Source organism: Cucurbita pepo, chromosome LG08 (genome assembly GCF_002806865.2).
Source record: "Cucurbita pepo subsp. pepo cultivar mu-cu-16 chromosome LG08, ASM280686v2, whole genome shotgun sequence".
Lineage (NCBI taxonomy): Eukaryota > Viridiplantae > Streptophyta > Magnoliopsida > Cucurbitales > Cucurbitaceae > Cucurbita > Cucurbita pepo.
The window spans coordinates 8,262,010-8,275,155 of NC_036645.1; the positions used below are offsets into that span (position 1 = coordinate 8,262,010).

Genomic DNA, 13,146 nt, shown 5'->3' on the forward strand with positions numbered 1-13,146 from the left:
ATCATATCAATAAACATTTTTAATTTATAATTATATCAATTTTGAACTTTCGTTAAGTGTATCAATTTATATCAAATAAATATCCTTATAATTATATCGATTCTAATTTTGAATTTTCACTGTTATATCAATTTATACTTAGAAAGTTGTTAGATTCAGTTCAAAGAATAAACGTTTGATTATTTTTATATATAAAAAAATCTTATTATTTTCTTTTTTTATTTTTAGAAGTTGTTATAAATATTTACAAGTAAAAAATATAATTTAATGGATGATATGGAAAATATTTAAAAAGATAAAATTAAAAAAACAAACAGTTAAATTTAAAATTTAAAATTGATAATTTAGAGAAAGTTTGAATTTAAGATTTTTTTTTTTTTGTTTGAGAAAAGTCGCATAAATAACTATTTATTCGGTTTTTGAAACTAAATCTCATTTTAAAAATTTTAAAAATTATTTTTCTAAATGTAGGACTAATTAATAATAATAATAATAAATAAATAAAATAAAAAAGAGACCTTTCTTTCCGAACAAGAAAATGGCGAAGCCTCACCTACAAATACCGCTAATCGTCTGAGGATTTTTCCCCAAAGTCTTAGTATCACAACTTCGACCGGAAAATCTCTCCTTCTGATTCTCTTTGCCTGACCCTCCGTATCTGTTGATTATGGCAAATCAAGCTGAATCGTCAGACTCGTAAGCCCTTTTTCCCCCCCAATTCCAGATCCGAATTAGCTTCAAGGATTTGAGTTCTCAATCAAATGGTATTCTTTGTTCCTTCATCTTCCTGAAATTTTGTTTTCCTTTTGTGTTTCTCCAGCAAAGGTACGAAGAGAGACTTCAGTACCGCCATTTTGGAGCGGAAGAAAGCCCCAAATCGGCTTGTTGTCGATGAAGCAATCAACGATGATAACTCGGTGGTCGCGCTTCATCCTGATACCATGGAGAAGCTTCAACTCTTCCGTGGGGATACGATCCTCATCAAGGTTTGTCTTCTGGCCATCTAGATTGATTATTCTCATTAGATGAACTGTTTTCTGATTTTGGGGAATTTTTCTTCTATTCACACTTGTATTACCCTTTGTAGATTTGGGAATTTCTGATCCATTGTTTGAGGTTTTAAGCTTGTAGTGTACTGGATGATCCGGATATACCATTTTCGTTCCGGATTGGAATTTTATTTTATTACTTATGCTTCTTTCTTTTGGACTTTTGGGTTACTGTTTTAAGGGTTTTTAATCTAAAGGGATGGGGAAGAAGATTCCCAGTCTTGTGCTTTTGTTCTTATAAACATATTATCTAAAGTCCTGGCGTTGATACTCAAGCTAGATAGTTATGAATATGTAGTTTTACCATTCGAGTTCTTTTGAGGTTGCTAATAGTTATGAACACAAATGTTAAGTGTAAACATACTTCAATTCAATCAATTGTTTGTGGGGTTCTCTTTTTGATACACTTTCAAATATGATGTTGAAAGTTTACATTTTAGCTCGATGAAATTGGAATGTTTTAGGGAGGGATCTGTGATTATAAATTTCCAGTTTTCTTTATTTGTGTTCGTTTCTATATTGTATTTGATTTCAGGGTAAGAAGAGAAAGGACACAATATGCATTGCTCTAGCTGATGATACATGTGATGAGCCTAAAATAAGGATGAACAAGGTTGTGAGAAGCAATCTTAGGGTTAGGCTTGGTGATGTTGTCTCTGTGCACCAATGTGCTGATGTTAAGTATGGAAAGCGTGTACATATTCTTCCTGTGGATGATACCATTGAAGGAGTTACTGGAAACCTTTTTGATGCGTATTTAAAACGTAAGTTTTGTATCTTCATCAATTTCCTTCAAAAACTATACCAATGTGGTTTCATTTATCTTGTTATAACATCTTTTACCGTATGCGTGAATGATCTTAGGCTTACTGATTTCAATCAACACTTGAGTGTTCTGAAAAGGCATATTTGGGATACCCACTAGTAGCATGCCTGTATTTCTTTGATTTTACAATATTTTAATATATCTTTCACGACACTCCAACGATCTTTTATTTGCAGCCTATTTCTTGGAGGCATATCGTCCCTTGAGGAAGGGTGATCTCTTCCTTGTGAGAGGGGGAATGAGGAGTGTAGAGTTCAAGGTTATTGAGACCGATCCAGCTGAATACTGTGTGGTAGCCCCAGACACTGAGATCTTTTGTGAAGGAGAGCCTGTGAAAAGGGAGGATGAGGATAGATTAGATGAAGTTGGTTATGATGATGTTGGTGGANGTGATTGCATATTGCAGTCGACACGACAATTATTGAGTACACGTTAACAACGTTACACATATTCGATTTTTATGGTATATATGTTTTTAAACGAAGTCTAAGACATTTTTCCCTTTTAAAATTAAAATTCAACCTCGAGATTATGCAAAAGTGTTATTATTAAAACTCGTATATGAGATAGAAACGAGAACTAGTTTCTAAACTAGGGTAAATTTAGTGATCATATCAATAAACATTTTTAATTTATAATTATATCAATTTTGAACTTTCGTTAAGTGTATCAATTTATATCAAATAAATATCCTTATAATTATATCGATTCTAATTTTGAATTTTCACTGTTATATCAATTTATACTTAGAAAGTTGTTAGATTCAGTTCAAAGAATAAACGTTTGATTATTTTTATATATAAAAAAATCTTATTATTTTCTTTTTTTATTTTTAGAAGTTGTTATAAATATTTACAAGTAAAAAATATAATTTAATGGATGATATGGAAAATATTTAAAAAGATAAAATTAAAAAAACAAACAGTTAAATTTAAAATTTAAAATTGATAATTTAGAGAAAGTTTGAATTTAAGATTTTTTTTTTTTTGTTTGAGAAAAGTCGCATAAATAACTATTTATTCGGTTTTTGAAACTAAATCTCATTTTAAAAATTTTAAAAATTATTTTTCTAAATGTAGGACTAATTAATAATAATAATAATAAATAAATAAAATAAAAAAGAGACCTTTCTTTCCGAACAAGAAAATGGCGAAGCCTCACCTACAAATACCGCTAATCGTCTGAGGATTTTTCCCCAAAGTCTTAGTATCACAACTTCGACCGGAAAATCTCTCCTTCTGATTCTCTTTGCCTGACCCTCCGTATCTGTTGATTATGGCAAATCAAGCTGAATCGTCAGACTCGTAAGCCCTTTTTCCCCCCCAATTCCAGATCCGAATTAGCTTCAAGGATTTGAGTTCTCAATCAAATGGTATTCTTTGTTCCTTCATCTTCCTGAAATTTTGTTTTCCTTTTGTGTTTCTCCAGCAAAGGTACGAAGAGAGACTTCAGTACCGCCATTTTGGAGCGGAAGAAAGCCCCAAATCGGCTTGTTGTCGATGAAGCAATCAACGATGATAACTCGGTGGTCGCGCTTCATCCTGATACCATGGAGAAGCTTCAACTCTTCCGTGGGGATACGATCCTCATCAAGGTTTGTCTTCTGGCCATCTAGATTGATTATTCTCATTAGATGAACTGTTTTCTGATTTTGGGGAATTTTTCTTCTATTCACACTTGTATTACCCTTTGTAGATTTGGGAATTTCTGATCCATTGTTTGAGGTTTTAAGCTTGTAGTGTACTGGATGATCCGGATATACCATTTTCGTTCCGGATTGGAATTTTATTTTATTACTTATGCTTCTTTCTTTTGGACTTTTGGGTTACTGTTTTAAGGGTTTTTAATCTAAAGGGATGGGGAAGAAGATTCCCAGTCTTGTGCTTTTGTTCTTATAAACATATTATCTAAAGTCCTGGCGTTGATACTCAAGCTAGATAGTTATGAATATGTAGTTTTACCATTCGAGTTCTTTTGAGGTTGCTAATAGTTATGAACACAAATGTTAAGTGTAAACATACTTCAATTCAATCAATTGTTTGTGGGGTTCTCTTTTTGATACACTTTCAAATATGATGTTGAAAGTTTACATTTTAGCTCGATGAAATTGGAATGTTTTAGGGAGGGATCTGTGATTATAAATTTCCAGTTTTCTTTATTTGTGTTCGTTTCTATATTGTATTTGATTTCAGGGTAAGAAGAGAAAGGACACAATATGCATTGCTCTAGCTGATGATACATGTGATGAGCCTAAAATAAGGATGAACAAGGTTGTGAGAAGCAATCTTAGGGTTAGGCTTGGTGATGTTGTCTCTGTGCACCAATGTGCTGATGTTAAGTATGGAAAGCGTGTACATATTCTTCCTGTGGATGATACCATTGAAGGAGTTACTGGAAACCTTTTTGATGCGTATTTAAAACGTAAGTTTTGTATCTTCATCAATTTCCTTCAAAAACTATACCAATGTGGTTTCATTTATCTTGTTATAACATCTTTTACCGTATGCGTGAATGATCTTAGGCTTACTGATTTCAATCAACACTTGAGTGTTCTGAAAAGGCATATTTGGGATACCCACTAGTAGCATGCCTGTATTTCTTTGATTTTACAATATTTTAATATATCTTTCACGACACTCCAACGATCTTTTATTTGCAGCCTATTTCTTGGAGGCATATCGTCCCTTGAGGAAGGGTGATCTCTTCCTTGTGAGAGGGGGAATGAGGAGTGTAGAGTTCAAGGTTATTGAGACCGATCCAGCTGAATACTGTGTGGTAGCCCCAGACACTGAGATCTTTTGTGAAGGAGAGCCTGTGAAAAGGGAGGATGAGGATAGATTAGATGAAGTTGGTTATGATGATGTTGGTGGAGTTAGGAAACAAATGGCTCAGATTCGTGAATTGGTCGAGCTGCCATTGAGGCATCCACAGCTATTTAAATCAATTGGTGTGAAGCCGCCCAAGGGAATTTTGCTGTATGGACCACCTGGTTCAGGTAAGACTTTGATTGCACGTGCTGTTGCCAACGAAACTGGTGCATTTTTCTTCTGTATCAATGGACCTGAAATCATGTCAAAGTTGGCTGGTGAAAGTGAAAGCAACCTCAGAAAAGCTTTTGAGGAAGCAGAAAAGAATGCGCCATCTATTATTTTCATTGATGAAATTGATTCAATTGCTCCCAAGCGAGAGAAGACCAATGGGGAAGTTGAGCGAAGAATTGTCTCACAGCTACTGACACTCATGGATGGATTGAAGTCTCGTGCACATGTCATTGTGATTGGTGCTACAAATCGACCCAACAGCATTGACCCAGCTCTGAGAAGATTTGGAAGATTTGATAGGGAAATAGATATTGGTGTGCCTGATGAAGTTGGGCGTCTAGAAGTTCTACGCATTCATACTAAGAACATGAAGCTTGCTGAAGAAGTCAGTTCCCCAATAATTTTTTTTCTTCTTGTTTGTGGTGATAACTAAGAGTTAATTGAAATTTGATGATTAATATTTCAGGTTGATTTAGAGAGGATTGCNTATTCGGTTTTTGAAACTAAATCTCATTTTAAAAATTTTAAAAATTATTTTTCTAAATGTAGGACTAATTAATAATAATAATAATAAATAAATAAAATAAAAAAGAGACCTTTCTTTCCGAACAAGAAAATGGCGAAGCCTCACCTACAAATACCGCTAATCGTCTGAGGATTTTTCCCCAAAGTCTTAGTATCACAACTTCGACCGGAAAATCTCTCCTTCTGATTCTCTTTGCCTGACCCTCCGTATCTGTTGATTATGGCAAATCAAGCTGAATCGTCAGACTCGTAAGCCCTTTTTCCCCCCCAATTCCAGATCCGAATTAGCTTCAAGGATTTGAGTTCTCAATCAAATGGTATTCTTTGTTCCTTCATCTTCCTGAAATTTTGTTTTCCTTTTGTGTTTCTCCAGCAAAGGTACGAAGAGAGACTTCAGTACCGCCATTTTGGAGCGGAAGAAAGCCCCAAATCGGCTTGTTGTCGATGAAGCAATCAACGATGATAACTCGGTGGTCGCGCTTCATCCTGATACCATGGAGAAGCTTCAACTCTTCCGTGGGGATACGATCCTCATCAAGGTTTGTCTTCTGGCCATCTAGATTGATTATTCTCATTAGATGAACTGTTTTCTGATTTTGGGGAATTTTTCTTCTATTCACACTTGTATTACCCTTTGTAGATTTGGGAATTTCTGATCCATTGTTTGAGGTTTTAAGCTTGTAGTGTACTGGATGATCCGGATATACCATTTTCGTTCCGGATTGGAATTTTATTTTATTACTTATGCTTCTTTCTTTTGGACTTTTGGGTTACTGTTTTAAGGGTTTTTAATCTAAAGGGATGGGGAAGAAGATTCCCAGTCTTGTGCTTTTGTTCTTATAAACATATTATCTAAAGTCCTGGCGTTGATACTCAAGCTAGATAGTTATGAATATGTAGTTTTACCATTCGAGTTCTTTTGAGGTTGCTAATAGTTATGAACACAAATGTTAAGTGTAAACATACTTCAATTCAATCAATTGTTTGTGGGGTTCTCTTTTTGATACACTTTCAAATATGATGTTGAAAGTTTACATTTTAGCTCGATGAAATTGGAATGTTTTAGGGAGGGATCTGTGATTATAAATTTCCAGTTTTCTTTATTTGTGTTCGTTTCTATATTGTATTTGATTTCAGGGTAAGAAGAGAAAGGACACAATATGCATTGCTCTAGCTGATGATACATGTGATGAGCCTAAAATAAGGATGAACAAGGTTGTGAGAAGCAATCTTAGGGTTAGGCTTGGTGATGTTGTCTCTGTGCACCAATGTGCTGATGTTAAGTATGGAAAGCGTGTACATATTCTTCCTGTGGATGATACCATTGAAGGAGTTACTGGAAACCTTTTTGATGCGTATTTAAAACGTAAGTTTTGTATCTTCATCAATTTCCTTCAAAAACTATACCAATGTGGTTTCATTTATCTTGTTATAACATCTTTTACCGTATGCGTGAATGATCTTAGGCTTACTGATTTCAATCAACACTTGAGTGTTCTGAAAAGGCATATTTGGGATACCCACTAGTAGCATGCCTGTATTTCTTTGATTTTACAATATTTTAATATATCTTTCACGACACTCCAACGATCTTTTATTTGCAGCCTATTTCTTGGAGGCATATCGTCCCTTGAGGAAGGGTGATCTCTTCCTTGTGAGAGGGGGAATGAGGAGTGTAGAGTTCAAGGTTATTGAGACCGATCCAGCTGAATACTGTGTGGTAGCCCCAGACACTGAGATCTTTTGTGAAGGAGAGCCTGTGAAAAGGGAGGATGAGGATAGATTAGATGAAGTTGGTTATGATGATGTTGGTGGAGTTAGGAAACAAATGGCTCAGATTCGTGAATTGGTCGAGCTGCCATTGAGGCATCCACAGCTATTTAAATCAATTGGTGTGAAGCCGCCCAAGGGAATTTTGCTGTATGGACCACCTGGTTCAGGTAAGACTTTGATTGCACGTGCTGTTGCCAACGAAACTGGTGCATTTTTCTTCTGTATCAATGGACCTGAAATCATGTCAAAGTTGGCTGGTGAAAGTGAAAGCAACCTCAGAAAAGCTTTTGAGGAAGCAGAAAAGAATGCGCCATCTATTATTTTCATTGATGAAATTGATTCAATTGCTCCCAAGCGAGAGAAGACCAATGGGGAAGTTGAGCGAAGAATTGTCTCACAGCTACTGACACTCATGGATGGATTGAAGTCTCGTGCACATGTCATTGTGATTGGTGCTACAAATCGACCCAACAGCATTGACCCAGCTCTGAGAAGATTTGGAAGATTTGATAGGGAAATAGATATTGGTGTGCCTGATGAAGTTGGGCGTCTAGAAGTTCTACGCATTCATACTAAGAACATGAAGCTTGCTGAAGAAGTCAGTTCCCCAATAATTTTTTTTCTTCTTGTTTGTGGTGATAACTAAGAGTTAATTGAAATTTGATGATTAATATTTCAGGTTGATTTAGAGAGGATTGCCAAAGATACACATGGCTACGTTGGTGCTGATTTGGCCGCTCTCTGTACCGAGGCTGCTCTTCAATGTATTAGAGAGAAGATGGACGTAATAGACTTGGAAGACGACTCTATCGATGCTGAGATACTCAACTCAATGGCAGTTACAAATGAGCATTTCCAGACAGCTCTTGGAACCAGCAACCCGTCAGCTCTTCGTGAAACAGTAAGTAGTACTCATTTATGCTCAAATGACTGCGAGTGACTCTGTTGCCTTGATATTTCTCCCACCCTTCAGACCGTCCCTTAGTATGTACCCTAATGCATTGAGTTTCAATGACCAGGTTGTTGAAGTTCCTAATGTTTCATGGGAGGACATTGGAGGTCTTGAGAATGTTAAAAGGGAGCTTCAAGAGGTAAGTCTGATATATTTTTTCTTATTATTCACCGATATATTCTTTGTTCATCTTATGTTGTTTTATGCAGACGGTTCAATATCCCGTCGAACACCCTGAGAAATTTGAGAAATTCGGGATGTCGCCCTCAAAAGGAGTTCTTTTCTATGGCCCTCCTGGATGTGGAAAGACTCTTCTGGCGAAGGCTATTGCAAATGAATGTCAAGCAAACTTCATTAGTGTCAAGGGTCCAGAGTTGCTCACTATGTGGTTTGGAGAAAGTGAGGCCAATGTTCGTGAAATCTTCGACAAGGCCCGCCAGTCTGCTCCTTGTGTCTTGTTCTTTGATGAACTCGACTCAATCGCTACCCAAGTGCGTCATGTTGTTTATCAATGAAGATCTTGTTGTTTTTCTTTGGGTGGATTCTTAGACATGTTGTTTCTTTTTCCATTACTTGCAGAGGGGTAGTAGCGTTGGGGATGCTGGAGGTGCTGCTGATCGTGTACTGAACCAACTTCTCACAGAAATGGATGGAATGTCAGCAAAGAAGACTGTTTTCATCATCGGTGCCACCAACAGACCAGACATCATAGATCCCGCTCTGTTACGTCCTGGACGTCTCGATCAGTTAATTTATATTCCTCTTCCTGACGAAGAATCTCGCCTTCAAATTTTCAAGGCTTGCTTGAGAAAATCTCCAATCTCCAAAGATGTAGAACTCAGAGCCCTTGCCAAGTACACTCAAGGCTTCAGTGGTGCTGATATCACAGAGATCTGTCAGCGTGCCTGCAAATATGCTATCAGAGAGAACATTGAGAAGGTTTTTTTTTCATACTTTCAGATGAACTTTTTATCCATTATGCCCGCAATCCAACCCCTCCACCCCACAAGCCATGAGTATTGATCACTATTGATGCTCTGTGCAGGATATTGAGAAGGAGAGGAGGAAAAGCGAGAACCCGGAGGCCATGGAGGAGGATGCAGATGACGAAGTGGCCGAGATCAAAGCTGCTCACTTTGAGGAATCTATGAAGTATGCACGAAGGAGTGTGAGCGATGCTGACATCCGCAAATACCAGGCATTTGCACAAACACTTCAGCAGTCTAGAGGCTTTGGAGCCGAGTTCAGGTTCTCGGAGCAGAGCTCGGGACCGACTGCATCTGACCCATTTGCAACTTCAGCTGGTGGGGCTGATGAAGATGACCTCTACAACTAGTATGTCATTTAGGTTCCAACCTCATTTATGTTTAGACTCAGTAGTATGATATTACTTGTTTAAATGCTTCCTGTGGATCTGCTTTTGGTTGGACATTCCTGAATCCAAACTGTTGGATGGAAAGAAAGAAATCCTTTTGTTAATCCATAGTTTTTATTATGGGCTGCACAAAAACTGAACAGATTCTATTTGAATGTGATTATTTTTCTCATTCTTGACATAAACGAGTTGATTTATGCCTGATTTACATATGATAATACTTTAAATCTTTTGGGGCGTTCATACTACACCCTTCAAGAACAGGTTCTCTCTGATGATTAGAGTTTTGGATGTTGATTCTTAATCCTTTACAGGAAGGGCTGCCAAATTCTTGGATTATCATCCCTACCTTTAACTTGGTGCAACTTGGCTGCACCATGTAAGGTGAGGATCATCTTCCCTACCTAATCTGGCCGTACCACGCCTGGTCGACCTAATCATGATATTAATGGGTTGGACCTTTTCTCGAAAAACACCGGATCCTGAGATCCTAGAAGAGTTGAAGATGGTCAAAGATCGAATCCTCTTGCCTTACTTTGAATGGAAGTTTAGCTTGTCTCAGTTGTTTTCTTTACTACATAAGGGCATTCAATGGATTTCCTGGATTTCCGAGGGTAAGCTACAAGTAAGCTACCTTCATTCAACGTGTATAGGAAAATGTAAAGGGTGAGGGGTATTCTACTCTGGGACTGACCCTTGTTCTTGTTACATGGCTATAATATCGTGCATATAGGGTCATGCATACCGAAACAAATTATGTCTGGAAATGAAAAAACTAAAATCTCTCAAACCTCAAATCCGGAAGATAACCTAAGGCTTAGATAAAAGAGAAGAGAGCAAAGGGGTGAAAATAATAATTAGAAGTTAAAAAAAAAAAAAAAAAAATTCCCCTTCTTATGTGAAACCGCACGTGCATGGACACCAATTCTGATCCTCAATTATACAAACTAAATAATTTTACGCATTTACTTTTGTTATTTTAAAATTTTTTCAACGTTTTCAGTGTTCAGATGGGTCCCTTATTTAATTTACCAGATTACCCCTTATTGACCCATTTTCATTTCCCAATGTTTTTCAGGAGCTTACAGACCAAGATACACCATAAAAATAGAAAAAATAAATAAATACATATATATATAATCTTTAAATCTATCACATATTAAACGAGAAATAACCGTAATGTTTCAACTCTTTCAATTAAAGTCCATCGATTCAAAACACGAGGAGGGTAGAAACGTAATTTCACTCCAACGTTAAAAAAGAGGGAAAATGCTTTAAAAAATATATATATAAAAAAGAAAAGTCGAAGATTTTAGCTAGAAAGGGAGGTCTCCTTCCATGTAACCCTTCCATTCAAAACACGAGTAGGAGGGTAGAAACGTAATTTCACTCAAACGTTAAAAAAGAGAGAAAATACTTTAAAAATATATATAAAAAGGAAAAGAGGAAGCTCTTAGCTAGAAAGGGAGGTTTTAAGGAGAGGAAGGAATAGGGAAATTGAGAATGGGACCCCAAGAAAAAGAAATAAAGAAACTGAATAATAATAATAAATAAATATTTAAATAAATAAATAAAATAAAATAAAATAAAATAAAATAAAATAAAATAAAAAAGAGTAGAATTTAGTGTGTGGTGGAAGTGCTTTTTGGAAGGCCGCACGAGGGTGGTGTCTCTGTCCAACAGGAGAAAGCTTTGCAGCCAACCGTACACACTACTCCCATCTCTTGCTCCCCCAAACGATTCTTGCTGTCGGTCGCTTCTTCCCCTTCCAAAACCCTAATCTCCGATACCCGTTTACATCTCACTCGTTGCCTCGTTTTTACGTTAACTCATANAAACGATTCTTGCTGTCGGTCGCTTCTTCCCCTTCCAAAACCCTAATCTCCGATACTCGTTTACATCTCACTCGTTGCCTCGTTTTTACGTTAACTCATAGTTTCAAACTCGAGCATACAAACTTACCAAACAAAACATGGGTCGAGCTCAAACATACTAAAAACTCCTTCTTTTATGTCTCTGATCCAAAAGATTTAACAAACCCTCTCTCTCGGAGATCTTTTCATCATACGTACAACTTTTTGTTCAATATTCGAGAATTGTCAATTGCTAAGCTTAACAAGGTAGATATCGTCCTATCTCTATGATGATATAGTATTATCTATTTTGATACTAAATTCACGCGAGAAACATGTTTGAGTGATCTCAAACGAGAGGTACGAAAGCAGTGATGATGGGTTTGAGGGAACAAGAGTTGCTACCCATCATACNCTTCTTTTATGTCTCTGATCCAAAAGATTTAACAAACCCTCTCCCTCGAAGATCTTTTCATCATACGTACAACTTTTTGTTCAATACTCGAGAATTGTCGATTGCTAAGCTTAACACGGTAGATATCGTCATATCTCTACAATGCCATAGTATTGTCTATTTTGATACTAAATTCGCGCAAGAAACATGTTTGAGTGGTCTCAAACGAGAAGTACGAAAGCGGTGATGATGGGTTTGAGGGAACAAGAGTTGCTACCCATCATACTTCACTGTATACACATTTCAAATCAACTTTTAAGTGCTCTAAACGATAATAAGATCTTTGTTACTTTTAATAATATTATGTCTTTTTANGATGTCTCATTTACGCGATAATAATAAGATCTTTGTTACTTTTAATAATATTATGTCTTTTTATTGATAGAAAAACAATATTAATTAATTACGATTAACATAATTTGTCTTTTCCTCCAATCAAATTACAGTTAGAGAGTAGAGATTAAGCGAAAGTTCATTGTTTCTTAGCGAAACACTATGGCCCGAGAGTTGAAAGTATGAAGAAAAGAAGCAAAAAAGAGGCGTTTTTTTGGAACCCTAATTGAACCCAATTGAGAAACCCAATTAAGAACATAAATGAATCATAAGTAACAATAATAATAATAATGTTTCAAAACTATATGATATAAAAGGAAAAATATCATACAAAATTCAACATTACAATATCAAGAACCTAAAAAAGAGAGTATTTTTCAAGACTCTCCTCTATCTTTCCAACAAAGNATTGAGAAACCCAATTAAGAACATAAATGAATCATAAATAACAATAATAATAATAATGTTTCAAAAGTATATGATATAAAAAAGAAAAATATCATACAAAATTCAACATTACAATATCAAGAACCTAAAAAAGAGAGTATTTTTCAAGACTCTCCTCTATCTTTCCAACAAAGAAGCATAGCAATACATCTTCTAAGAATATAGAACTTGGTCCTCTGTTTCTTCACCAAATTGTTACACTTTTCACCAAAACCTTTGCACCCAACACCCTCAAACCCATTATGATGCTCACCATTTTCCACTTCCCCTGTTCTTCTTCTTCTTCTTCTTCTTCTTCCATCACCATTGCTACTCAAGCTTCTGCAATGGATGCTGCTGCTGCTGCTGCTACTTTCTCTCATATTCACCAAAAAAAACCCTCAAAGATCTCAACTTTTTGTTCTGGGTGGCCTCCAATTTGCCAAAAAAGTGGGCTTTGAACATCAAAAGACAAGAATTTGAAGGGGTTTGAGGTGTTTAAGGGCTTAAAAGAGAGGAATTTATAGAAAGAAGAGATG

General features: G+C 36.1%; 3 protein-coding genes across 3 annotated transcripts; all 3 read left to right on the top strand.

Annotated features, from left to right (window-relative positions):
* The first annotated feature begins 536 nt into the window (after positions 1–536).
* Positions 537–2,311, top strand: LOC111800176 (cell division control protein 48 homolog D-like). The gene is made up of 4 exons (XM_023683768.1): positions 537–696; positions 821–986; positions 1,585–1,813; positions 2,052–2,311. Exons 1-4 carry the CDS (start codon positions 668–670, stop codon positions 2,309–2,311), a joined length of 684 nt encoding a protein of 227 aa, XP_023539536.1. The 5' UTR covers positions 537–667.
* Positions 2,312–3,019: 708 nt separating this feature from the next.
* LOC111800178 (cell division control protein 48 homolog D-like) lies at positions 3,020–5,659 on the top strand. Its single transcript, XM_023683769.1, has 6 exons — positions 3,020–3,179; positions 3,304–3,469; positions 4,068–4,296; positions 4,535–5,301; positions 5,383–5,409; positions 5,594–5,659. The coding sequence occupies exons 1-6, from the start codon at positions 3,151–3,153 to the stop codon at positions 5,657–5,659; spliced, it is 1,284 nt and encodes a 427-aa protein (XP_023539537.1). The 5' UTR covers positions 3,020–3,150.
* LOC111799636 (cell division control protein 48 homolog D-like) lies at positions 5,531–9,722 on the top strand. Its single transcript, XM_023683058.1, has 9 exons — positions 5,531–5,690; positions 5,815–5,980; positions 6,579–6,807; positions 7,046–7,812; positions 7,894–8,115; positions 8,234–8,305; positions 8,376–8,657; positions 8,746–9,105; positions 9,212–9,722. The coding sequence occupies exons 1-9, from the start codon at positions 5,662–5,664 to the stop codon at positions 9,500–9,502; spliced, it is 2,418 nt and encodes an 805-aa protein (XP_023538826.1). The 5' UTR covers positions 5,531–5,661; the 3' UTR covers positions 9,503–9,722.
* Positions 9,723–13,146: the final 3,424 nt, after the last annotated feature.